Raw genomic sequence first — 26,941 nt, forward strand, 5'->3', positions numbered from 1 at the left:
ATATTATTATTATCCGATCGAGTATGAAATAGTAGATACTTTACGTAGTACTTCTTACTTTATTCAAAAGTCTCGTCAATATCATCGCACGACTTATATAGATGACACAACAGGAATACAGAGTTGAATAAAGTTGTGAAGAATAAGACTCCGAGGAAATAATGAGACTTTTTCAAATTGAATAAGGAAATACTAATGGAAAATGATGGAACATAATGAACGGTGTTTAACGAGACGTTCGATACAGAAACTTCGGAATTCTCGTCGGAACTATTAAAGTCGCGAAACTTTGATCTACCGCGGCTGGCTGCTCCGGCCTGAAAAGCCATTAGAAACGACAGCGAATGCGTAGTAGACGTTGCGTTACATAACGTCCTAATGATCCATTTCTCCGGCGCGACGCGAAACGGGTTTCACTACCATGTAGAATTTAGAACACAGATTTTGAACGCTTCCATCGCGGAAATCAATTTCCATTAACTAATTTAGGGAAAAAATCTCGGCCCAAGTTCTACAAATATCAATTGCCAAATTGAATTTCTGCCCTCAATTATTCGTCGGATATTTTTTAACAGGACAGATATTTTTTACTGATTCGTTGAATTTTGATTACATTTTCCAATTACTTGAACTGAATTCAGAATTTTTCTAATTTGGAAAATGTTCCTAGAGGAGGACCTATGGCACTGCGGGGACAATTTATATGCATATCTCTATCTCGTTTGAGTGCACCTACTCACACGTACTGGCTGACACTGACAAGGGAAAAATAAAGCGGCAGGCGTGTTAGTAGAAGGAAGAAAATATGAAGAGAGGATTTTCACCACAGAAATGCATGAGAAATTTGGTTAGCACCATGGCAGTAGCGAACTCCAGAATACGCTCGCATCGATTCGTTATATTTCTTCGATCTCCTCTGGGCAATATATAAAATTACTTTTCGATTGACATTTTCTGTCCCCAGTTCGTTTGGAAAACAAAATAAACTGCAAGTGGTTCATTCTATTTCCTACTCGACCCTGGCTCCTGCATTTTCCAACACGAAAGAACATAAGTGCGAGTCATTTTTATTTTATATTTGTTAATCTCCTGTAAAAAATATATTTATTTCTTAATTTTGCATTCCATAATGGAATCACAGAACAGCGTATGATTTCATGGCTGGATGAAATTGCAGGCTTGTCTTCCGCGAAACTTGATCTTGGCTAAGTACTTATCGCGCGCCACATCGATTTAAATCGCGCCGCTGATACGCGTCATACAAATTGGTACTAATTGGTACTAACAGGGCTGCATCGTGAAAGAAAAACCGCGGACGCCTTTCACTTTCTTCCTGCCTAAGTGAAACTGAATGGAGAATTACATCAGTCCTCTTATAATAAGGTTCCTGGATAAAAAGAAGACAATTATTCAGCACATTATACTAAACGAGTCAGGGCATCTTCTTTTATATATAAACATGTTCACTGATGTAACGCGAATTGGAAGCGCGTCGTACGGGGTGACACAGCGTCGGAACGATTTCACGGCCCGTCGAAATTCAACTTGGCTTCCGTGAAACTGGGGATCGACCGCGGGGCTATCGATTTTCAGCCGCGGACGACGCGGCAGCAGTTTTCCAGCCTCTCGGCATTATCCAAGCCGTGTAACCTTGCGAACGAAGGCGTAGTCGCCGACACGGCCGACCGATTCTGCCGTCCGCTGCGGTGGAAACCGCAAAATACAGCGTGCGTACCCGGTTATGGGCAGTGTTTAAAAGCGGCGAGCTTGAATTTGCGTAATCGACCGCGACCGAGGGTGTTCTCATTTTATCGAACACTGGGACTGATGCAAAATACATGCTCTCTACGTTACGCCGGTTGGCTGACGATTGAGTGCTATCGATTCTTCCTTGTTCACTAAAGAACAGTTGATTTGGTTAAATTTTTTTACATATTCATGTGTCAGTTTCATTTCTCTGTTCATTATCCATGTTATTACTGATTTGAATATCAATCGTATCAAGCAATTATAAATGAATCAACAGATTGATCAATTCTATGTTGAAACATTACATTCACAGTTTAATTCCTCCGAATGAAAAGAAATATCTTTGGAATTCGATTAGGTTCGAGAAATATTGCAATAAATTGCAAACTGGCTACATAATCGGAGAATCGTTCCTACCTGTTCGGCTTCCGCGAGTGAGTCAACGCGACTTCGTCGCGTTAACCTAGTTAAGTTGTGATTGTAGGGGATGATGTACGGCCTCGAATCGAGCCCACGCGGATTTAACGAGCCGGCCGAACGTGGGTCGGACAGACTCTACTCTACGCTCCTCCGTTTGCTCGATGACAACGGGATAACATCGAAAATTCATACCGATATCCTCGGTAATTGTAGCCTGAGAACGTTTACTCTATGAATCATCAGCCTCCCCGAGATACAGTGCTAATATCGTTTGTCTTTGTAGACCATCCCTGATCTCTACGTACTGATTCACCTACTATTCTCTCGAATGTTAGCGAAAGCTTATCATAATCGCGACTGTGTTTGTTCGCGGTTAAGAAAGATCTGTTTGCAAGTCGAATGGAGATACAAAGACTTCGCTAATCAATTTCTAATCACACATCCTACATGTTCGACTGTTTCATTTTAATTCTGTGGTGGTGGGGTTGAACGGCAAAGAATTATCTGAGCCAACCTGCACGGGATCGGGCAAAAGCCGGCGGCTCTACCTTCTCGTGGTCCCCGCTGAACACCCCTCACGCTTCGCGAAGCGAGATTGGTGACCAAATGAGCCGCTTCCCTCGGGGTAGATCCAACTTGTCCAATGACGCTTCCTTCGGGTGAGCAGAGGGCAGGGTTTTTCCAAGCTCGAGACCAGTACACCACCTACACTGGACGCTTCCCTTCGCAGTTGGTTTCGCTAGATTGATCGCCAATATCACCTGGCAGGCGAAGCCGATATGGGGCTTAACCCCGAGGCGCGGCATGTCGCACGCGACCAATTATCGCCAATACTAAATGTTTCATTTTAATTCTTCGGTTATAGCCGGAAGGCTGAGGCACCGTACGCCAGCCATTGCGGGCTCAAGAGCGCAAACACAACTGTTTCATTTTAATAGTTGAAACGAACAAGAGTGGAGATCAAAGTGGAACAGATTTCTTCTAATGATTAGCTGCGGTATTAAAAAGAGGCGCAGAAATGAAAAAGGGGTTGATGAGCTACAAACCACAGTTCTTGCCTACTTAACGCCGCATCGCAACGTTTCTTTCCGCGCATCCCTGCACGGATCCCCGTTTTTGCCAACTTAATTAACGACCCGGCTAATGGCGGAATAAGAAGGAGGGTACTATCCTCGCCATACATAAATCTGGCACGTGGAACCGCATCGAGCCAGGTGCGGCCAAGCTTCCTGGTGCTGGCCCAAGTATTTTTAAGATATGAAAAATCGTGCCCACCTGTGAACAGATCTCCTGTTGTGATGAAAAAAAATATTCTTTTACGGCGGGAATAAAATATTCGTTTTAAGTGAGAAAAACTCGTCAGTCTTCTACCATATAAAAGGACAATTGTTACGTGAGACTTTGTGTATTCTTTTAGGGCGAGAATAAAATACTTTTTTACGCGTGAAATGGAGTAGTTGTTTATCCGCAATCGTTGCGGTTTACGAAGTTCGGAATCTACAGGGTGAATCGAGCTCGATGATTCGAGCTAGTTTATAGAACACCGATGCCCTGTGCATTACATCGTAAACATAAACCCCGCCAACGTAAAGTTTCAATATGCCGAGTGACTCGTTTTACGATCACGTTAAAGCCGAAGGTATAAAGTATACAGCTCTCTGGATATTCCAATACGCCGTAAATTGGAGAGAATTACGTTTATCTTAAGAGAGGGATGTATAGAAAAGAGAAATAAGGTACTGTTCCCTGCGTTGTTTCGACGCGAGGTCTGCCGACAGGACGGCTGGAGCTCGAGACGCGAAACTTCTTTCGCAAACTACGCGTAGGGACGTACGCGATAAGGATGAACAGGAGCCACCTGAGACATGGTAACGGAAGAAAGGGTGTACGAGCAAGGGACCGACCGATTTGGCGTCGATCCAACGAATCGATGGGGCTTTTATGAACAACGTGACTGAACATCCTCGCGAACAAGCGGGGTCTCGGCGTTCGATGCGTCGCGCGTCGCGTCGGCCGCACACGGAACGGATTTAGCTTAATTTATGCGAATCGCAGGACACGCGTATCCCAAGGGGAACAACGACGTTAATGAAGCCGTTGTTTCAACGTTGTACTCTCGAGTCGCCAGCGGAATTTCAGCCAAACTCTAACGCTAGTGGAGATCGTGTTAAAATTACAGAATGGACAACAGAGTAATTGAGATACCGGCTTAGTTTCAGGACACTTCCAAATGATCATTGTCTATCAATTATGAAGAATATATAACATAAAGTAATCATTAATAAATATCTCATAAATTTAACGGGAAATCGAATTCTGATTGCAGATGAAAATCTTCTTTTCTCTTCATTTATTGAAAGAATCGATAGAAAGCAAACTGCGAAATGAACAGTTTTAGCTGGCCCGAAATCGACCTCTACAAATAATGGCGCGTCTGTTAATACCGGTATTTATGAAACGGCAATACTCCGCAAGAAATATCTCCGGCCCTTTTTATTATCATGCAAATAGCGTACACAAGCCGCTGAATTATTGCACCAATAATTTTTATGATCTGGTTTTATTCTTTTATCTATTTTGCCAGTAGCACATTCGCGAGAGGGATTGTTACGACGTTTGATTTTAGAGCCTCAATCTTTCTTCAGCAATGTAATAACAAAAACGGCCTCTCTCTATAATTTTTTAAATTAAACATAGTTTTCTATTATAACACGATAATTGTATAATACATTAAAAAATTCAAAAAGATCATCTTCATTGTTATCTGTTTAACCTACAACGTCTTTTTCATTTTATTTATATTTTTACCGTTGTGAAAAAGCGATTCAATATCTGCGTTTCTGATCAGACAAAAAGAATCGCGCGGGGAGCACGTCGGTGTTCAAAGGGGAGAAGCGTGCCGCGTTATAACCGCTAGAGGGGAAGCTAAAGCGGAGCTTTCCTGGAAACTGGAGCGGTTTGATTGCGCGGAAAAACGAGAGAAGCGAGCGGGATACGCGCCACTTCCTGTTTGCTTTTTTCCGCTGGCTCGATCGTCGTCTTCGGTTCGCGGGCGGGCGGACGGATAGCGGAGTCGCGGCACCTCGTCGATCGGTGATTTATGCAACGCGTGTTCCTGCGAGGAAGAAGCAATCTTCGTCACGCGACGTAATATCGCCCTAGCGTCGCCCGCAATCGATACGTTTTCGCATCTGCTGGTTTTGTTTTCGTGAAAACACGCTCGGGTCGCTTCAACCGCAATCGACGTTTCAAAAAGGAAGACAAGCTGAAACGTTCTACTAGTCTAATAGGTACAGATAACGTTATAGGTCGCAGGGATCCAGTTAGGATTTTTTTACCCATTGTTCCCATCATACCTATATGTATGAATACTATTCTTTTTCATGCGCGGTTGTTACTTTACATATATATTGTTCCACGCTGATGCTTTCGTATCGTTAAAAATAGATAAATAACGAGATGAATTAATTTCCGTTACACGGTCCGTTCTGATTTTCGTAAAAAATTGCAACGAGGGTATCGCGATCCCCAGTCAACAGGTGAGCCGAAAAATTTTCGATGCATTCCAATGAACACGAGCTAGCGGAAAATACATATTGTTTGCGCAATACGCCGCCTGATCATTCTGCAAACTTTCCACATCGAACAGTGCCATTGTGAGCGAGAAAATAAAAAAAAAAAAATATATATATATAAATTGGTTCACGTACTGCAAACACGGGAAATGAAATTAACCCGTTGATTGGCGGCTGCTTTCTTGCTTCACCATGCGCTCCATGATCCCGGGATTCCGTTTCAATCTCAGTTGTAAATAAAAATCTTCTTCATTAGCGGATTCTAGATTTTTGTGTGATTTTCTCACTGTATATGTGCATTTTTTAATACTTCATACAATTTCATGTGATTAAGATAATTCTAATAAACGAGAAGTTAATTATATCAATCTCCCAAAATAAATCGAGTGAAATTGAATTGGATTAAAATATATTAGGTACCATTATCAAATTGAATTAAACATGGAATCATTCAATCATTTTATAAATACAATTTGATTATGATAATCAATAATTTAAATATGCCAAATCTGTAATTGAACATTCTCGTTATTTTGTAGATAGAATAATCATATAATTGACAGTATTTAATTACAAATTCATTAATATCGAAGTCAAATTACGAAACCCTGCTGAATATATTACATGAAAATTCCAATTAAAAATATTGCCCGGAGCAAATAGGAAAAATTTGCATCGTACAGAGATATCGTATTTATTAATAATAAATCAGACTGTTTGAATTAAATTCCTTATCTCGTACAGAATCATCTAGTATACATAAATACAACGACCGGTAAAATATATCCATCGGACAGGAGTTACGCTTGTAGTCGATAACGACACGCGGCCCGGATGAAATAAACCGGGGAGTTGCTCGTTTCCGCGGCGTCTATCTTTGGCACGCAAGACCTACGAATTCCGTTACCCAGGGGGTGCACCATGCAAACCGGAGTCGCATTATCCACGGAAATGTGTCAGCAGTTTTCTTGGGCCTCGGCCAACGATGTTTGTCTTCGCGCGCAGAAGGGAGACGTCACCGAGACTTCGTGACAGTCGTGCAAAATCTATCGATTCCGCCCACTCTTAAACGAGTCGAACGCCGAATGCGTACACGTTCATTAGAGTTTACGATTCGAAGCGTCGATTCTTCGGTACTTTCGTTTATGCCGCGAAATTCGACTACCCGAAGGAAACTCTGAAGTCGGAGAGGCATTTCGACAAAGCAGGAAAACTGAATGTTGAACAGTTGAAACTTTCGATTGCGATCGATTGTAATTAGAAAAATTATCCCCTTAGGAATTTTATTTTGCGATATGATAATTTTTAAAATGATCGACTTTGTTATAATTTTGGCTAGCAGAGAAATGAACGGTTGCATGTTTTCTAACAGAGTGACAAATGTATTGAGAAAGCAGCGTCCCGTGTGATCGACTGCCTCATTTTCATACCGAGCAAAAAGGAGGCTAATTTAGAATCTGTCGCAAAGCGGAGTTGCAGAATCATCAGCCGAACCGCTACTTCTTTTTATGTAACGCAAGGCACTGACGCGGACGAAGCGCGGAGGAGTTCCACATTTTTTTCTTATTACATCATCAAAGATTCATCTTCGTTACATCTTCCATCCGACCAACTGGTCCCGCGAGTTCAAAGGGAGAGAGTGGCAGTCGTTCAGCTCGGCCTAAAGAATTTCTGAGACTTTAACGAGAAAGAGGTGGTGCGCAAGGTGGAATCGCGTTGAATGAGAATGGTATCAGAGTACAGTGTCTTAAGTCGAGTAGAATGTACACCATTCGAGGACCGTTGTGAACGTGCCGAACTCAATTTAATTACGACTAATTACAAATCATAGAGTTAATCCTACAATAAATCCTCCAATAAATCGTATAACGAATTACATAATAAATCACGAAATTCAATGATCAAATACCAAAAATTCTTTAAATGAAATAAATTCTTTTAACGTCTCATTTGATTTTATGTTTTATAATATTCTCTAGGGTTTTATGTACCTAAATTGATCTAATATATACTTTTCGGTAAAACGATTTTTACTCATATTAGGATTGTTCGTTCTTGGAAACGCGAAAAGGAGTAACTTCCGTGCAGCATTGTTGGAGAACTTCGGAGGAAGTTCCTTCTCGCCAAGAATGACACTGGAAAAATGGAGTCCACTTCCGAGGAGCAGCTCTCCCCAGGATTTCCTCCGCGACCGATGACGGCGAGTTACGTAACAGCGGAACGTTTGATAAATGCGAGTTTATTTCAATCCTCTTTGCGTAGGAAGTGGTCAGGGTCGACGTCCACTAACCCAGATAAAGCGACTTTGCTTCTCTGTATGGTATCTTCGGTGCTCCAGGGGGTGTCAGAAGGAGGCGACGACTTCCATTCTGTGTTCCTTCTCCGTCCAACCGATTGCGAAGCTGTTTCTCGTTTGCACCGTTGGCTGGACGCCCTACTCTTGTCTCTTTTGCCTGGCTTCATGGCTCGACTCGACTCCCGATCGAACTGTCTCTGCGTTAGTCGTTTGCTCTTTCGTTAATTCAGATCGTTCCTACGACTGCACTAACTATGCTAACCTCGTGAGTCCCCATGAATCTAAAGACCATCCCATTCCTCCTCGACATCATTTGCTCCCATATCTGGAAGCGAGACGACGGCGTCAGACTCCCTCATTTCTCGTTGCAATTCATTCTCAGAAGGAAGCGTATCTTTGGTCTTCCCTTTAGAAGGGACGACCGATCGACGACCTCATTTAACGAAACATAATTTACCCTGGCCCATGTACAGGATTTTCCACTTGGATCCTCCACTGACAGTCCTTTCCTGCTGCCTCTTTTCTCTCATAAACTCATACGATAACAATATATATTTTTCTCATCAATTTTGGGAATGGAACTAATTTAAGACGTTTGGTTCCATAGGAATTACGTGTCAGCGTTTTGATAATCATGTTCAAAATGATTTTATCAAATTCTTTAATATCGATAACAATTTATTTGCTTTTGATTTGCTATACTTCTTTAAAACTTTTTCAACCAGATCAAATTTGACGTGTTCAATCCAGAGATTGAAAAAGACAATAGAGTTCTTATGTGCAAAATGCATTACACATCTTATCGACTCGCCCTTCATTCGGATTACTCTTACGGGAACAACGACTAAACTTTGCCAGCAAAAACAGGACTTACTGTTTTTTCTTATTTCACTACGAACCGAGCCAAGAATCTTGAATAATTTAACTAACAGCCCGCATTTTCCTACGAGAAAAACTTTAATCCGCTTGAACTGATTTTCCACGATAGCCTTATTATATGATGCTACTCATCACTAGACTGTGAATTTCGTTTTACATCTATTAGAAAACTGTAAATGTAAAAGTATCATAAATAAATCAGACATTACCATATTTAAATGGAAATGAAAAACTTTATTTAAATCGCGTTTTATGCAAATATCATATCGCCTATAATTGATCATGTTAATTCTTATTTCCATAATCGAGATTAAATGATTCTTTATAACAAAAGCTAGTTTACCGGAAGCTTCCCGTTTCTAATCCGTAATTTATTATCCCGAGCGGTAAAACGGCCGAAACTGCTGCTGGCTTAATTCGTGGCTTGGTCAGGGTCGACGCCGTGGCTAGGGTGAGTCCAGTAACCCAGATAACACGGAGTCGACTTTGGCTTGCGGCCGTCAGGATGTCTTTTGGCGCCTGGTACCGAAGGGGGTGGAAGAGGGATCGGTTGCGTGCGCGCCTCACCCCGCTTGTCAACCGCGCCGCGTCTCTCTTTCTCGCGCGAAACCCACCCCCTCGGAAGCCGCCCCCTCCGACGGCGGCCCGCGCACTCGTCCGGGGGTGGCGGTTCGTTCTGGCGCAGCCAGTGCCCGCGCGTCTTTCGCGATCGTCGGACCGCGCGTACGAAAAACGGGGTGGGTGTTCTCGGTCGCGTGTTTTCTAACCCCACGGGAAACCCAGATGTGTTCCACGGGTAAACGCTTCGTCAGTATCGAGCGATAATCTATGGGCGAAAGTGTTTATTGAAGGGAATCCGACGGTGTGATCCAATCGTTCGCGGGTGGTGGAAGTCAGTCGCGTTCCAATTAACGAAACTCCACTCGTCGCGATGCTTACTGTTAACTATGTAACGTACTTTGCAAAAGTGGTTACGGCTACGTAAATTGTTCGTTAATGAGGTTGCCCGCGAAGAAAACAGCGGTTGGATCGAAACGGATTATCCAAAGAACACTGTTGGTCTACCACGTGTGCACACATCGGAACACCAGACTGGCAATGGAAATCGTAGCTATGGCTGATTAGGGGAAACTTAGTACAGTTCTCGGCCTGTTTTCTCGACGCTATGACGGCCAGCGAGATAACGAGAACTCGGCCGAGATAATGCGCCACCATGGTTATCGGAACGAACGTTTCCGATGATCGCGCTCGTCGATAACGACCGGTGTAACTCGCGCTATCGCACGCCCGATTCACGCGGCCCCGATGGGATTACGCGGTGCTCGCAAGAAAGAACTGGCTAGATCTGACCGATAAAATTCTACGTCCCCTATCTCGGCGCTATTTAGACCCGCCTCGTGGTGCTCCGATTTCGGTGACAAGCATGCTACGTAGGACAAGCGTCGTGCAGTGAATGTCAAGTGTCCTGTGCTTTATTGACCAACGAGTGAAGTGAGGACGACCCGTGACACCCCGGCCCTGGACACTTAACGATGGAAACAGAGCACATGTGAGTACGTGTCGCCAACAGTTTTTAAGAGAAGTTGCAAATTGTTTCGACAAAGCTGTTCGACGGCTTAACTACTTTGATAGGAAACTGAAAGTTCTCGCGATGCTTTCACGGGGTTCAAGGATGTTCTAATCTGGCCTGCTTCCAAAGGCAGTTCGCTAGTCTCGCGTTCGGTAATCCGGACGGCGAGTGAGCGACAGTTAACGTACAGGCTGCCTGTCAGTCGAGATTATCGATAGTTTTCGACGCGGCGGAATCGGTTGATGCCGGTGGTATACGCGGTTTCTCTGTGGTGGCACCCGAATTTCCAACAGTTTCTGATCGGCTGCCGATTAGTGGCCAACGAACCCGGCCCTCCTCGGGCATGCCTCGTTTCCCATGCAGGAACAATTTTCACTGTTGAAGTTTAATAAGATCCGTGAGCGTACTCGATAGTGCTGGATCGTTTGCGAAAGTTTGATTCCGAGGGAAACGGGTTCGTAGGTACCATCGATAACGTCTACCAATTTCAAGTTTGTGAATATTTACCATTAGTACTAGCCGTTCGTATACTATACTGACGTTTTTATAACGTCGTTAACCCATTCGCTGCCAAGGACGAGTATACTCGTCCTGCTTTAAATATATTATAACATGCAGGCTCTTTTGAAGGCCCATTGCCAACGACGAGTATACTCGTCTTTGGTTTTCTGCTTCTAAATGATTATGTATGATAATATATGTGCTCTTACCAAGAAATAACAGGGTTTTGGTAAACAATAGCACTCAAAATATAAATGGCAATAGGAATGACTTCATATAATTTAGGCTTGGCAGCGAATGGGTTAAGTACCATAAGATTTGATGGGTAAGATACTAAGAATACCGTGGGTATCATTTTCTGGAGAATAGGAGTAGACGTTACAGAGAATATTTTATATAAAAACAAGAATGAGTCGTTCAATCGATTTCAGGTCAAAGGCACGTAACTACGTTTCCCCTAATTTAATTACGAAGAACGAATGCCTCTAACGTCTACGGTCTAGCCCTTCGACACAGCCATTACATTCATCCCGAAACTTCGTTATGCGAGAATCATGATGCTCATTACAGAACTCGCTAATTTGTTTTACTCTGTAATTAGTTTTCAAATAACTCGTCGTCTGTTCGTTACACCGAGCTCAAGGATCGCGTTGCGCAGGATCAATCGATTTAATCAAACGAAACTAGTAATGCGGTTTTTCGTACCGAAGTAAAATCCAAACATCGGTGGTTTGATTTGTACCGGTGAAACAAGCGTTCCAGCCCACGCGATAGGGCGTACGTACATGCAACCTTTTTAACCTCCCTCTCATGCATACACACAAACACACGCGCATCGTGTCTCTCTCTTTCTCTCGTACGCATATGTACGCTCTTTCCCCTTTCGTCTCTGTCTCTCATTAGGCTGCTTGTCGACGATTTCTCGGGCTTCCACGCAAGCAAAGTGGATTTCGCCGGGGACGAGGCACCCCGAAGAATAACGACGATTACGGTGCAACGGCGCAACGTCGTCGTTCCCGAGTTTGCTGTTTTCAACCCGTCCCAGAATTTCTACTCCCCCAAATTGTCGAATTTTTCGTCGCCACTGAGACTGTTTGCCCTCGCCCGTGAAACTCCCTAAGTGTTTGCTCGACGGATATACGCAGCCACCTCAGACGTCGCTCATTCTTCAACGAAACGTTCTTCAAAATTGCATTCGAAACACGGTGGCGCGTATTCAATCTCACCGAGCTCGATTCAAAAGGTTGGCTCAATTAACGGTAACCGTATTAGCCGGAACTAAATTGACACCAGGAAATACGCGCATAATTTATAGCCCCGCGTGTTGTTAAATTAATGGCGGAGCCTATTAGCCACGGTACGAAATGGAATTATTGAATGAACTATCCCGCACTTGTACCGGCCTTTGTGCTCGTGCGGTTGTACCCGATGAATAAAATATGCGTGACGCCTGGAGAGACCTTTAGAATGCGTCGCTATTATCAAACGGGCCAATTAATACAGTTGATGAAAAATATCCAATTTCCCGTTGCTCAATAATTTCCTCCATAATTTCGCATTCCTTGACGTAATGCGTTGCAGAAGGGAGGACGATTATTAATCGTTTCGTTTCATAAAGTCTCCTCTAACCCCCCTACTCATCTCCCCCTCGCTCTCCTTACGCCCGGTGCAGACGGAAAAAAGTTGCTAGCAGCAGAGTGTATATACATAATTAAACACTTAATTGATGCCGCTCGAAAACTCAGCTTCGCGTTCCATTACAAACTTTATGCGCCTTGAATTACGGAGGTTCCCCTTCCCATCCCGGTCATTTTTCTCCCTTTCAGTTCCGCGCCAGGCTCTGCCGTGTTTCCGCGTCTTCAAGTCCCGGTCCGGGTTGACAATAATTAAAATTCCGGCCGGATCCGGAGCGAGGAAGACGAGAAAAAGAAGAGGCGACGTGTCAGAAAAGTCCGAGGGTGGATACGGTCAAGAGGGGAATATAAAAATTGGAAGCCCCTCGAGCTGACAGGGCGAAGTCGAGTACGTGCACCCAGAGTGATGATAAAGTTCACCGTTCATGGCGAGGGCCGTTTCCAGGAGCCCTACCCTAATTGGCTATCAGCCGATATCGTGTTAACTTTAAGGACAGTGGCTTCGCTGGATAAAATTTTAAACAAAATATGCATCCCAATAGGTTTGAACTCTATGAGGAAAATGCTGAATGTATAATAAAATAAACACTGTAAACCAATGAGTCAATATCCTCATTTGCAAATAGAATGAGAAACGTCGATCCTGACGAAGTTGAAGTACGCAGCTGATTCAAGTAGAAAGAAATGGACCTAATGAATACTTTACAAATTCCACTCTGACGAGGTTCAATCATCAGCCGGGGAAGAAATAAAATTGTAATCAATACTCCTCGCCGACTATTTCGTTGGAGAACGGAATTCACTAAAAGAGGAGATCACTCAAGCGGGAAACTTCTCATGATATTTACTTGGATCTAGAAAAAAAACTGGCGACGTTGAAACTTTTTAAACGAGTAGAGGAACGATCGGGTCGTGGAAAACAAGAGACAGCATGGACATACGTACGTGTAATCAAGAGAGAGAAAGAGAGAGAGAGAGAGAGAGAGAAAGAGAGAGTTGCGCTTAAGGCGAGGTCGAAGAGGAACAGCAAACAAACACGACCGGGGGTGAAGTTACCCCCTCGCTAAATTGGGTTAGCTTAAATCCGTTTAAGTTAACTCTAATAGCGGAAGCGTGAGCCGCATGTGCCACCGAGATCCGTTACCGAGCCTCCCTTATACAAACACACATGCACCCACTCCCATGTTCCTATCGATCAATCCTGACCGGAAATCGAGACTTTTCTATGGAAACGATCTTACGTGACGTGTTTCTCAAGATTTAAAGCTGATAAAACGAGTTTGCATAATACATTTTGTACTTACCAGTTCAAGAACATTTGTATACCTGTTATTGAAGTAATCAACGTAGAGTAGCTAACGCACAAAGGACTAAAAATTTCAATTAAAACGGATTAAATTAAATTATTCCTTTAATACATTTGTACGTATTTTACCTGGATTTTTAAATCTGGTGCACACGTTGTTTTCAAACAGCTGTCAAGTTCAGGGTCGTAATAAACTTTCCACAAAACGTAAACAGAGAACGACAATGAATAAATTCCGGAATAAAACACCTCCGAAATTTCCAAACAAAAACTGCACACACACCGAATCGCGGAAACGGCCGTCTACTCGCGTGAGGAGGCACGGTGAATTGTTGTCGGTCGCGTTTAGGTTAGGAGCACGTGTCTTCATCGTGCAAGCGAGTGAGTAACTGTTATTGTTAACGTAAATTGAGAACCGTTCTTGCCACGTCCTGAGATTACGGTTTCGCGCTATTAGTAACAAGACGGTGTGCGGCGAGTAAAAGGGCCCCGCGCCCGATTAAACAGACGATAAATTCGGTCATTAACCCTCCCCACCCACACCCCCGCCCAGCAATATAATAATAGTTAACCTTAATAATGGCACCGAAGCGTTTTCAATTACGTTAGGACAAGAGTACTTTCCCTACGGCCATTAAACTGTTTGAACGAGGTCGGGGCCACGTTGGCCATTAGACGAATTGCACCGCACTGGCACGCTTGTTTTACGTCGAACCGAACGCAATTATAAGTGTTAATTGACGCAAGAGCGCCCCGCTAGGTTGGCATTCTCATCGGCAAACTTCACTCAGTCCACCCGTAATCGCGCCTCATCTAATCAGCATGCAAATGGATCTGCGACATTCTTTCATAAGAATCCGTTTTAATTCGTCAAAGGGTAAGAATAAGTTTATTGTATGTACATAGAATTCACTGTTCTAATGAATAAGAGACTACGTTGCCAGTACGATTTGGTTTAAAGATATCATTTTCGCGTCGTATTCGATTTGGCTCGTACGCGTTCATACGTTTAGTAGATTTTCAGTGATCATCACGAAACTGTGCTACTTTACTTTTAGGAATAAGAGAATCGGCCGAGGGTCTCAAAAATTCAATTATCCGAAGGCAATGCCGTTAGTCGTTTTCAATAATGATCCTCTCACGGTAATACGTACCCTTCGATCGAAATAGATAATCCTTCCTCTGCTAAAACGTATCTGCTGAATCATGAGAAAGCCTCTCTTTCTCGCTCCTCGTGCACCGGACCAGGGTACATAGGTAGAATTTCTAGAAAATTCAATTACCCCAACATGTTGCTTGGCCGTTCCGAGCGAGAACGCTGCTCCAATCAAACTGGATCCGATTCCTTCGAACGGAATTCTCTACGGCAATGCTACACCGTTTTGTACCGTGAACTTCTAAACGTTGTATCCTTTTTCCTACGTGAAATGATAATCTGCCGATTCTGGGAAATTTCGGGCGAAATCCAAGCTCCCGGAATTAAAAATGATTTTGCATATCGTCTTATATGTGTTAGCTCATATATTGTCCTATGCCAGAGGTGGGGAACATGCGGCCTCCTTGTAAGTTTTCAAATGTTATTTGTATTTTAACACTAACTGGAATTTTCCATCGGATTTTTAAATTATTTTATGTATTATTGCTATGTCAGTTTATAACTTAATATTATTATTTTTCTATTGTATTTCTTCATAATGTAATGAATTTATTTAAAAATAATTCTACTAATATTATTTTTATTTGAAGTGGTATTTGAATACGTAGGTGTTTATTAAAATTTGAATATCTAGAATATACATATACATGATTAAACAAATAAAAATATCAATAGTGAAGTGTAAAAAATTATAGCGTCCTCCTTTATTATTACTTAATTTAAATGTGGTTTCTAATAGTAAAAAGGTTCCCCATCTCTGTCCTATGCTTTGTTTTAAACATTACATTACACATAGTTTTGTATGATTTATTGTACGATACATCGTGGCTATACAATTTACAATGGTGTTTCAGATATGAACGATGGCCGAATGAGGATTCACAGTGCGCGGCGAGACTCCGTCGATGTGCGGTTCCGTGTTTGAGTGTCCGTGAACAATCTTAAGTTGACCGTGTATTTGTATTTGTATTTGTAACGTGTGCTCCTCCAGCCTCGTCTGCTCGTATGTATCGCGTTCTGTCCCGCGACGGACAAACCGGGAACGATGTCATAGTGAGGTGCGAGCTGGAGTTCACGTCGGGCACAATGGCACTGTTGTTCGCCATCATCGTCATCCTGGTCACCACTGCCATGTCGCTGCCGCCGGTGATAAAAATCGGTGAGTCGACTTTTCAACTCCTCATCTTACCAGATATAATTTAAATGGAAACAGTTTCAAGTACATTTAATTGAAACTGTGAGACGAAGTAGTAACAATTTATATTTTTATCATGTTAAATTGTTATTATATTTTGTAATAGGTCGTTAGCACAATTTATGATTGGTTAAGTCCACAAATTAACTTGTAGGCAAAATGTTGATCGGATGTTACCTCTCATGGAGAAATTGGCAGATTAATCTCGCGCTGAGGACTGCTAATATTAATTAGTTAATTATCGATATTCACGCTTCCTTTAATCGATCAGGGCCGAATATAATTTGTACACGCGGCTGGGTATGTATGTATTGTGTGATCTCGCGAAATTGGAACGAATTTTACGATTCCGCGCAGTTACACAAATAAGTATGTTCGAGCGAGTAATTAAATTTATCTCGCGGCAGCTTCTTTCACGGTGGCTTCTCCTCGTTAGGGCGTCTAAGTAGAAAAAAAAAATATGAGGAACGCGACAGAGAAATGAGACGAGGGAAAGAGCGAAGAGAAAGTTTCGCAGAGAACATTTATATTGAATAGGCCGAAGTTAATCTTTGACAAGCAGGGCAGAAGTAACCGAGTTTTAATTACTTCTACGACTAATTAACGCACACAAAAACTCCTTCCTCCCCGTGTCCCCGATAAGATTTTTCGACGCGTACCAAAAAAATTGCGTGCGCGCACGCTCTTTATTATCGCGATTGATACATTCAATTCCGCTAGGCAGCCTGACTAATTAACCGGCGTCAAATTCACCAGCAGCCGCCCTCCTCACCTTCCAATCATCGCTCACCGTAGCGTGATCGTGTTGGTTGGAAACAAATGGAACCCACGACTGTTTAACCAAACTAATTTTCAAATATCGATCCCACCACCCTCTGGTCAATTTAGAATTGGTCGACCCGGAACCTGTGATTTACTATCCCTTTGACGAAAGTTCATATTGTCATATTACTAATTATTAAGTCAGACAATTCTGATGAAACTCATGATGAACTGCTAATTCATATTCAATAATTAGTGAGCTTCAAGTTAACTTCATTCCTCGGCTCTTTACTATGCGATACGAATTCTATTAATAGCACTTACTCGCTTTGAACAGATTACAGTGTGCTTACACACGTATGCTGGAAGCTCCTACAGGCCAGAGATCTCGACGCATACAAAGCGTCGAGATACGAAACGGTTCTGTTCCCTTAAACCAAGGGGGTTGTTACCCCCTTAAGCTGCTCTCGTGATCCCCAACGCTAAGAGTCATCGCGCACGGTCAACGGTTCCATAATGGAGAACGTAATTCCTGCGAAACGGGACACTGAAAAATTGACCTCGCTCGCTGCCCTCTGCTACGTGATGCTACTCCGCGAGCGTACACTACCGTCCACAAGTTTTTTACACATGCGAACATAACTCGAAGAGCTTAAGAAGATTCTAAATGAAATGATTTTGACAATTAAATATAACATCACAGTGTAAACACAGTCAGTCTAAAAAGTTAGTCTCCTTTTATTAATTAGTCAAATACTGATGGATGGTAGTGTATGTATCGTGAGAGGGAAGCAGTCTCACGGATCTAATTTTCGCCTCACCTGTTACCACGACTTCATCAGTAAACCTCTCTTAAGCTCTTTACTATTCTGCGCGCATTTGCAACGAGGCGAGCCTGCATCCGAAAACGTCGTTTCTGAAAGAGCACGCGCTTCGATTTGGTCACGAGAAATTTTCGTAATCGCTCGAATTTCGATGCGGCCAACCGCCGTCGCCGCGTCAAAAGGAAAAGTTGCTCGCGAGTTGCAACGAGTGGCCGGTCTGTGGTTAAACGCGGATTGAAGGTCGATGAAATTGCTGGTATTTTTACAATTTCGGGGATGTTCGACGAGGATAAAATTGTTTAAGTAGAAAGAAGATATACAGACGTTTATGTGTGGTGAACACTTTTCATTTGGATTCGTCGATTTAAAAGCAGGAAGAGTGATCAACTTGATGATTTCGCGGAGACAGTTTCGTCTGGTAACATCAATCTCCCAGCATATTGTCATTCCCCTCCGGTCACGGAAATTCTATTCCATTTCCACCAGGGCGGAGGGGACGGGGGGATCTTATTCAAGATCTCAGCGAGAAACAGCGCGAAGACGTCGATGGAAAAACTTATTCGCGTGAAACTCCTCATCGAGATTCAGCGCGCGAGACCTGGCCCGGGTCTAGCTTGATTTTTGTCTATATATTCCCCAGTTCGATTCCCCGGTCTGTCCTCAGGCTGAACCCATGGGATCCGCGAGGATTCATTATTCGCATTGTGTACAAGATATTCAACGGCTAGTTTGGGGTTTGGTAAATAAACTTCATCAATTTTTCACAACGGCCATTGTTGTGGATCGCAACGCTGGAACGGATTTCTATTTTGAGGTTGAAAGGATTCAGTTTGGAGGAAATTACAAAATTAGTTTGCCAATTTGAAGGGCGTTAATGGTCGTAGTGAAATCGATTAGCAAGTGTGACCAATCTATTAAGAACCGAGAGTGGTAATCAGAGGCGCGATTCGTCAGACGTAATGGAAATTTTCATTAGCCAGCTCGTTCAAGACTTTAATCACGTTTTTTTTTTTTTAGAGCTAATTCCTCTCCTCGGTGTGGGACGAAATTCTCCATGCACAACCCTTTCCTTTTTGCTTTGCTTTCCCACTGGCGGATTGCACATATTTTCGCGAAGCGTTTAAATAACCTAATCAGACGAACGCTTAGCGTAAACGCCTCTGCCAGGACATGAAATCCAGTCTAGGAACTGAGTAGCCGCTCTCAATGCTGCTCGAGCCGCGGTAAAAGCGTCGCGTCTCGTCGGTGCGACGTGGAACGGTGTCACGTAGGAGAAAAGGGCGGCGCGCACCGCCTTCTTCCACCCTTCACTCACCAGGCACGTTCCGCAAATATAAGTTGGCGAATTTCCGGCAAGCACTTCCGTGACTTTAATTACCCCGCGAATCCGTCTAGCACGTCGCGTTAACTCTTGACCGGTCGATACCGTCGCGACGACGAAACAACAAAATTCGTTCATGAATGGAAATCGAAAAATTCATTTTTGACACTCCGGGCGCGAAATTCGGTTTCTCGTGCATGTTTAGCGGGCGCAAAATAGCACATTCCCGCCCTAGGGCGGAAAAGACGGAAAATGATATAATTACAACTTCGATGGCTTTTGTTATCGATTAATTTCTCGCCCGGCGTGTCAAAAAATAGTATGTGCACCAGGGCGCAAAGGGCATTCTGTCACTCGTGTGAATTTGTCGCCCTCGCTTCGCTTGGGCGAAATTCACACTCGTGCCGGTGCTAGAATGCCCTATTTTGCGCCCTAGGTACACAATGTACTATTTTCTTTTGGTATCTAAAATTCTATTCATATATTTTTATAATACGAACCATTTTAACGATTTATCATGAATAAGATTAATGGAATTCAATACGTTTATCTTTTTTAATACTTCCCATGAACAGTTTTAATGAAATGAATTATCAGATCCATTATGAATTGGAATATTACATTTTCCTTCGTATTGAACATTATCGAGAGGAGTCCTTGTCTCATGAATTAAAAGAAAATCATAATATCGCATCCGATAGAAGAGGAGATAAAAGAAAGTGACTAGCAGGTGTTTTGCAGCTGTTAATTCGTGCAAAGAGCGCGGCGATTACGCGAGCCGATAAAACATCTTTATCCGCGAGAGCCGTAGTCGAGACGACTCCATTAACGTCTGGCGAAAATTACCGGGAACGAGGCCGCTCGGATTTTATCGTCCGGTTAAGTAGTTTCCCCGTGGATCCAAAACTTCGTCCGTCCTTCCATCGTTTCGTTGCTCGGTGCTCGTCGTTGCATCTCGATAATCGGCTAATACCCAGCGACTCTCATCGAGCTGTCCGTTATTCACGAGTATTTGCTCTGTTCTCGCGACAGCGTTACGCGGAAAATCGAGGTGCGGAGAGCAATAAATGTATCCAGTCGCGATTCGATCGATCCCCGACTCGCTCTCCTCGAAGGCCGTTTATTTTTCAGATTTGTAGCAGACTCGATACCCACTCAGAGTTTCTTTTGAACCACGTAACGCTTAGAAATAATTACACTCGAAATTAATTGTGCCTCGCGATTGTTTCTATGATCCCGTAATTGGCGCTGCCTCTTTACGGTGAGAAACCTAAGATAATGCTTTGGTAGAGATTAATTAGACATCGTTGCAAGGGAATTAGATGGCATTCTCGAGTCAGATAAAATCAATTTGTTGCACGCGTCCGACTGCGAAACGCGTTGCGTGTTCCTTAACCGTTCGGCGCGGCGGAAATTATTCGTAATAGCACACCTTTCACTGGCACTTGGCGAGTCCGATCCCGGTACGCCACGCCACGCCGCCGCAACGCCTCTAACGATATCTTATTTTCTTGACAGTCGCTGAATACCAGCACGGAGGAAATAATAATAATAATAAATGTCACGGGAAAAGTCTCAGGCTCGGGAAACGATCGGCTCGAATATAATCGAGCCGGCGATTCTTATCGCGGCTTGGCATAATAACTCCATAAATATCCAGAAAACCGGATCGGATTCCGCAATTGCATTGTACAACGGCGTGGCTGAGTAATCGCCGCTGGCCGCGTTTAATTTCGAAATCTCTTAATCTCGCCGTCGAGGAAAATGGGAAAACAAAAAGTCTCGTCGCGGAAAACCTCTTACTTCGTCGCCGCGTGCCCATGGACGTTCTCAGGCAGAAAGGAAACGGGCGATAAACCACTCGCAGTTCTATGAAACACCGTTTCAGTCTCCGCGAACGTTCGAGACAATGCGTCGGCTGGCTCACGCCAGAGATAATTCTTCCAAGAAGAATTGCAATTTTGCAATACGCACGTCGAAAGTGTTCATAATCGCGAGGATATTGCTAGAAAATGCGTGACCATCAGACTACAAGCTTCAGCGTTAAACCGTTCCCAAGGGGGTAGTAAATGAACTTGTTCAATGGTTCTGAGAATATTCTGCACGGTGATTTACTAAATTGGAACAGACAGATTAAAACGTGTCAAGTTTTGTATGAAAAATTCATGACAAATGTTTTCCGCAGGCCAGGGAGAGTGAACGCAATTTTAGGTGGACGTTGTTTGTCTCTGATTGCAACGGAGAACGGGGGCGAGAGGCCGGTTAATCAGTTTCGTGTTTTTTCGACGGAAATTAGATTAGCGAGACGGTGAGATTGATTTGCGATTGGTTTTAATTATTGCTGGCATTATAACGCGCCGCGGAATTCAATCTATCCCGCCCGAATCCATCGTTTCCGACTTTTAACCACAGTGCTCACGTTTGTTTATTCACGTGAAAAAAAAAACTGATCAGAGTACAGTTTGCATTTCTTTCGTTCGAAAATAAGATGAATGATTGATAAGATCTCTGGAAAAAATGCAATTTACATCAAAAGAAATAAAGTGCAAGATTATTCATAACGAAGCATAATTAATTCATGGGATGTGAAAAAGACGACACTGTCAAACTGTACACTGATCCGGTGATCCCTTCGAGTAAACGGCCACCCCGGCATGAATAATTCAATTTTTAACCCAGAATCTGTTAATCGAACGTGATACCTTTCATGCAAATGCCAGGGAACCCCGCCCCTCCGATCGCCGGTTGATCGTTCGTCTCGAACTTCGTCTCTATCGTGCACTTTCGCCAGACCGGGCGCATACACGTCCATCGCATCAGGGACACATGCACCTGGCTGGCTTTCCACGTGCACGGATGCACTGCGCTCAGTACACTCGGCGTACTGATAGCTAAACATTTACAATTGCTTCTTCGATTCTCTGAAATTAATTATCTGCGAGGATTAATAGAGATAATCTTTTACTTCCGTACGACGATTTAAGCTAACGTTCTTCTTTCTGATTCTTACGTTTGAGCGTAGTAATCCGAAACTTTTGACCGACGGTGTACGTACGCTGCATACATATGTAGCCACGTGTGTAGCCATGTCCGCACCCAGAGCTGGACGCGGAGGGAACGAGGGAAAGGAGAGGGTGAACAGGGTGAGCGCGCGAAACGCTGAGTTGCAATATCGGAATTCCTAGTAGGTAAGCATCGACGCGGGCCTTGATCCAGATTGCGCACACAGCCGCGTATACCTCTGGTGTAACACCGTGAAGGAAAAAGAGAGAGAGAGGTCGTGTTGAGGCGGCTTTTCAAACAGCCGCCCTGTCCTGTATTTTTTTCGAGAGCCATCCATGCCCTGAACCTGTCCGACGAATTCATTTCTCTAACCCCTTTCCTCCTTACCTACGTGCTATGTCCTCCGTACAATTGATCCACAAATTGTTATTCTGATACATATGAATATTTAATAATTTTATTTTGCAATCGGATGGTTTTTGTATAAATTAAATTGAAACTACAATTTAAAGTACTCAGTAATCGTCCATATTCGAATAATTAAGCGTTCGATTAAATGTTACTATTATACTTTTTTTTTAATGAAAAAGAATTCGATTTGGCAACGTGAAGAATGTTTAGAATGAAACGAACCTTCGATATTTGGCTGCACGTTTCACCACGTGTTCGAAAAGTTGCGAGGGAGGACATAGAAACGTCGTCAGGATTTATTTGGTCGAAAAATATTCGTACATATAGTAGGTACATGGTTCGAATATATTCGGAGCTGAGTGTATTTGGCCGACGTAAATAATGCATGTTATATGGTCCGCGACCTATAGACAGCGTAGCGATTTATCGAGCCGACTGGCTCTCCTATTTACATACAAATTCGTTCGGCCGAACATGCGCGAGTTAGATAACGAGCCTAGCAATAAATATAGCGCTAAGTGAAACTAGATTGAAAATTTCTAACGCGCATCGCCGCTCGAAATTCGGGCATATTCACCTGCCTAACGGCTCCCTCGATTATGCGTGTTCAATTTTCATCGATTTTCGTAATAAATATAAATGAAAACGACGGCGTTGGAATGATGACTCGTAAACAAATTTCAACACAAGATTTAATGCGGTATTTCGATAACGAATTTCCAAATGAAAATATTTGCGCAACCGTCATCGAAAATAACAAGTTCATTGAAGAACTGGTTTCGATTTGTAATTATTATTGACTGACCGAAAATTGCTCTCAATTAACGAGAAGCTTCATCGACATTAAATATCAAAAATGTCTCTCAGTCTACTCATTATAAAACATTTAATTTCCGTGTACTCGCTTTTAATTATATCGGACAATCGATGTGACGTTAAAGTTTATTTAAAAAGAAAGGTAACACGAAACGTAAATTTATTTTTCTATCTCTCTTTCGTGTATCTTTAGCATGAAACGTTGTTTTCGTTGTTTCCACTCTGCGAATCAGAAAAATGAGAATCGATATCGCTCTCAGCGTCACGTAACACGGAATCCTGCAGAATGACTCGGGAGCAGTTGTAGATCTGTTCGGAACTCGGCGAGGAATCCTCATATCGATGGGAATTGTAAAAATTGCGCGAGACAGAGAGCAATTTTTCAAATTGCTGCCTGCGAATGGACTTCGCTGTCTCGCCTCGGTTCGGTAGGCGAGTTTATACAGCCAAGTACCATTTCGCTGTTAGCCCGTTGGGGTTGTTTGGTACGCAGAAACGCGAGAATTTGTTTTTTTTTTCATCTGTTTTTATACCACTTCGCGTTATTATTGTGCGTAAAGCGACGGGTTAATTAAAATCTCTAGTTGTAAAGTACATTTTCGGCTGTATAAAAATACTTGATGAGAACTGGTCGCAAAGCGTTGCGCGATAATTTTCGGCAAAACGTTCGCGTCGCACGGGTAATAATTTACTCGCGAGTCAGCTTTGTGCCAAAGCCGCGTAGCTGAAATTTTTCAGCAAATCAGAGGCGAGAGAGATCTCTCGCGATACCTCACTAGCGGTTGGAAAAGTTTTAATGGAGGAATCCTGTAGTCAACACGCTGCCACACCACCGGGATTTTTGTTTCGAAAGAGAAGAAAGTCAGCCGTAGGGGGGGAGGGGGAAAAAGAAATGGGATCGTCGAGTCGTTAAATATTTGTCGCCGAGAAACATTTTCCCTTCTCAGCGCCGATACACGCTCGGCTTCGCTTAGATCGCACGGTTGACTAGATCTATCGTGGCCGGTTTTCATCCCCTAAAAGCGTGTGTGAACGCGGTGCGTGGGCGGGTTGATCGAGCGGCGCAGCCCATTAGAGGATGCGCTCGTCGAGATAAAATATCAGCACAGGAATCCGTGATAACGCGTTCATTCGAATGCGGTCGCATTAATCATCCTGATGGAAAAATCTTTTTTCTTTGTTCTACAAAGCGTCGCGTCACGAAATGTGTAAATAAGTTCAGATGAATCGTTCATTAGAATGTATAGAGGAATAAAATCGTTTTTTATCACGGTTAATAATTAAATACGAAAATCACGATTGTTAATACTGTTCTTATTTTCATAGCGATTAACAATTGTACTAATTTCCCAAGCAATTTCACGTTAAGGATGTATTGGCTACACAGTCAATCCCAAAAGTTTATGCACTTTAGAAATCGCATTTCCTATAATTAAAAAGAAATCAGACGTTGGAAGAACAATGCTAATAATAAATAGCGGCGTGCTAAAAAGTATAGAAGGAAATATCCAATTAAGTATTGACGCTGGCGGAAAGCTTTTTATACAGAAATTATAAGCCCTGACGTCCTCAACAAGAAAGATTCTATGAATTTTTCTTCTAACTCGAGTATTTAGCAAGTTACATATGATTATTTGNTCCCTTGGAAAAATCTCGGAAAAATCGAAAATTTTTTTTTGTTGTTTATTATTAACAATGTTCTTCCGAAATCTAATTTCTTTTTAAAAAATGCGTTTCTAAAGTGCATAAACTTTTGGGATTGACTGTATAGCCAATACATCCTTAAGTATCTCTTGTGTCGAGCAATCCTCGTACAGCAAATCTCGAGCAGAGGATCGATTCAGGAGTGATTCCTGGAATTGATTTCCACATGCTGAATTACTGTCGAAAATACACGAGATACGTGCAGGTAGTAGAAATATTGGTTTAAACCAAGGCAAAATAAATCTCATTTGAATTCCCGAACACCTTAATTGAATAATTCTTTCCGAATTATTCGACTGCGCCACGTTTATCTACGTCCTACGAAATTGACGCACTTTGCGCGCAATTAGAAGCGAGCGTGTAGTTTGCCTTGGCCGGACGGTAATGACCAAGTTGCGACGATGGATAGGTTCCTAATACAATTTGCGATGTTGCAATTCTGAGAATTTGCGAACGATTCGACTATCCTGCGTTACATCGTGTACAACGTTCTCGGTTCATGTTTTATATTAGAATACATATACCGTTCATAAAAAATGCTATTCGTATAATCCAATCTGTGTTCCGCGTACGGTATATAACCCAATCTTATAAAGTTAGCAGAAATTAATGTATTCATGACACTGGAAGAACTATATATCACTAGATTTACGTTCGTTTCTGACACGTGCATGCGCTAAACTTTAATAAAGTATGACATACAATTTATGTTCATACATACTGAATATCATATCGCATAGAAATTCTCTTTTTATAATGTTTGCCTCCTCTTTAGTATAAGAATCACAATGTGGTAACGAAATGTTTGATAAAATCGATGTAGTGAACTGATACGGAACCGAGCTCTCTGTGTCGATTTACCTCGACTGTCAACGGCTAAATAGAGTCGACGAGCTTGTACATATCGCGTTTGATTGGACGCGAACGGGGCAGCGGGAAAGAGTCGAAGCTGGGATTTCCATCGAGGGGGCAGGGTTAGCAGGCTGATATTGTCGGGCGGGGTGTGGAACAAGTAGTCATTTCGGCGATGAGATCAGCCTGTCGAACCCTGCGCCGTGTTTTATTTGTTCGGTCGAGCGTTCTACGAGGGAACCCTATCAATTTGCTTTCTATCGTTTCAACTTCATTCCTCGTTGCGTTCACGTTCAATAGTATCGTTTAAAATTCAGTACATTACATTAAGTACTGTGGAGTAGATCATTCTTTGCAGTTTTTATACTATTTTCATTTATATTTCATTATGAAAAACGTATTTTTCATTGTAAAGAAACTTGGAAATTTGTACTATCGACGAGTTCTGAACAGTAAATATGTACCAATGATAATGTCTCTCTCTTTACGTGGAATAATTAATTTGATTGTGACGAGAATACAAAGTTCGTAGAAAGATAGTGTAAGATTAACCGAAAGTCTAACTGTAAAATGAAGAGGGTGGCGAACGGTTTAAATAAAAACTCGTGGGCGTAACAAAAATACTTGATATAGTCAACTCTCGTATTTATTCTCGATGTCTCAACACTAGGACGGCTGTACCAAGAGTGCCTCTTTGGTCAAACCTTTCGGTTGTCCTAGGACCTCCCCCATCGCCAGTATGACCTTCGTTCTACGTTTTATGGGTCTTTGTCAAGTCGCATACCCTTAAAAGGCCTGTGTCGTTGGACACAGTCACCCCTACTCTTCTACGCGTTTTCGAATTTTCTTACAATAGTATCGATAGCCAGGATAGACTTTCTGTGCGTTCACACATAACCGTTTTCGCGAAGATTCAACCTAACTGCGGGACAAACAAGCCTCATTGTCCCTTGGTGTTTCCTTCCGT

The 26,941-nt window shown here is 42.7% G+C and overlaps 1 protein-coding gene and 1 long non-coding RNA gene across 11 annotated transcripts in view; both read left to right on the forward strand.

The window, feature by feature from the left end:
• Positions 1 to 1,000, forward strand: part of LOC113464465 (uncharacterized) — a 24,023-nt gene extending 23,023 nt beyond the window's left edge. The window contains exon 2 of the long non-coding RNA XR_003389322.1: positions 671 to 1,000. This is a non-coding gene — a long non-coding RNA (uncharacterized LOC113464465). The remainder of the gene's footprint in view (positions 1 to 670) is intronic.
• An 8,592-nt stretch (positions 1,001 to 9,592) lies between these two features.
• LOC108625920 (glutamate receptor ionotropic, kainate 2) overlaps positions 9,593 to 26,941 on the forward strand; it is a 116,966-nt gene continuing 99,617 nt past the window's right edge. For 9 of the 10 annotated variants that reach the window (XM_018026276.2, XM_018026277.2, XM_026814366.1 and 6 more), the window contains exons 1-2: positions 9,593 to 10,472; positions 15,941 to 16,245. In XM_018026276.2, the coding sequence (XP_017881765.1) occupies positions 16,092 to 16,245 (154 nt within the window). In that variant the 5' untranslated portion in view covers positions 9,593 to 10,472; positions 15,941 to 16,091. The remainder of the gene's footprint in view (positions 10,473 to 15,940; positions 16,246 to 26,941) is intronic. The other variant, XM_026814367.1, reaches the window with a different exon arrangement.

This window comes from Ceratina calcarata, unplaced genomic scaffold (genome assembly GCF_001652005.2).
Source record: "Ceratina calcarata isolate Rehan_Ccalc_2016 unplaced genomic scaffold, ASM165200v1 scaffold379.2, whole genome shotgun sequence".
Lineage (NCBI taxonomy): Eukaryota > Metazoa > Arthropoda > Insecta > Hymenoptera > Apidae > Ceratina > Ceratina calcarata.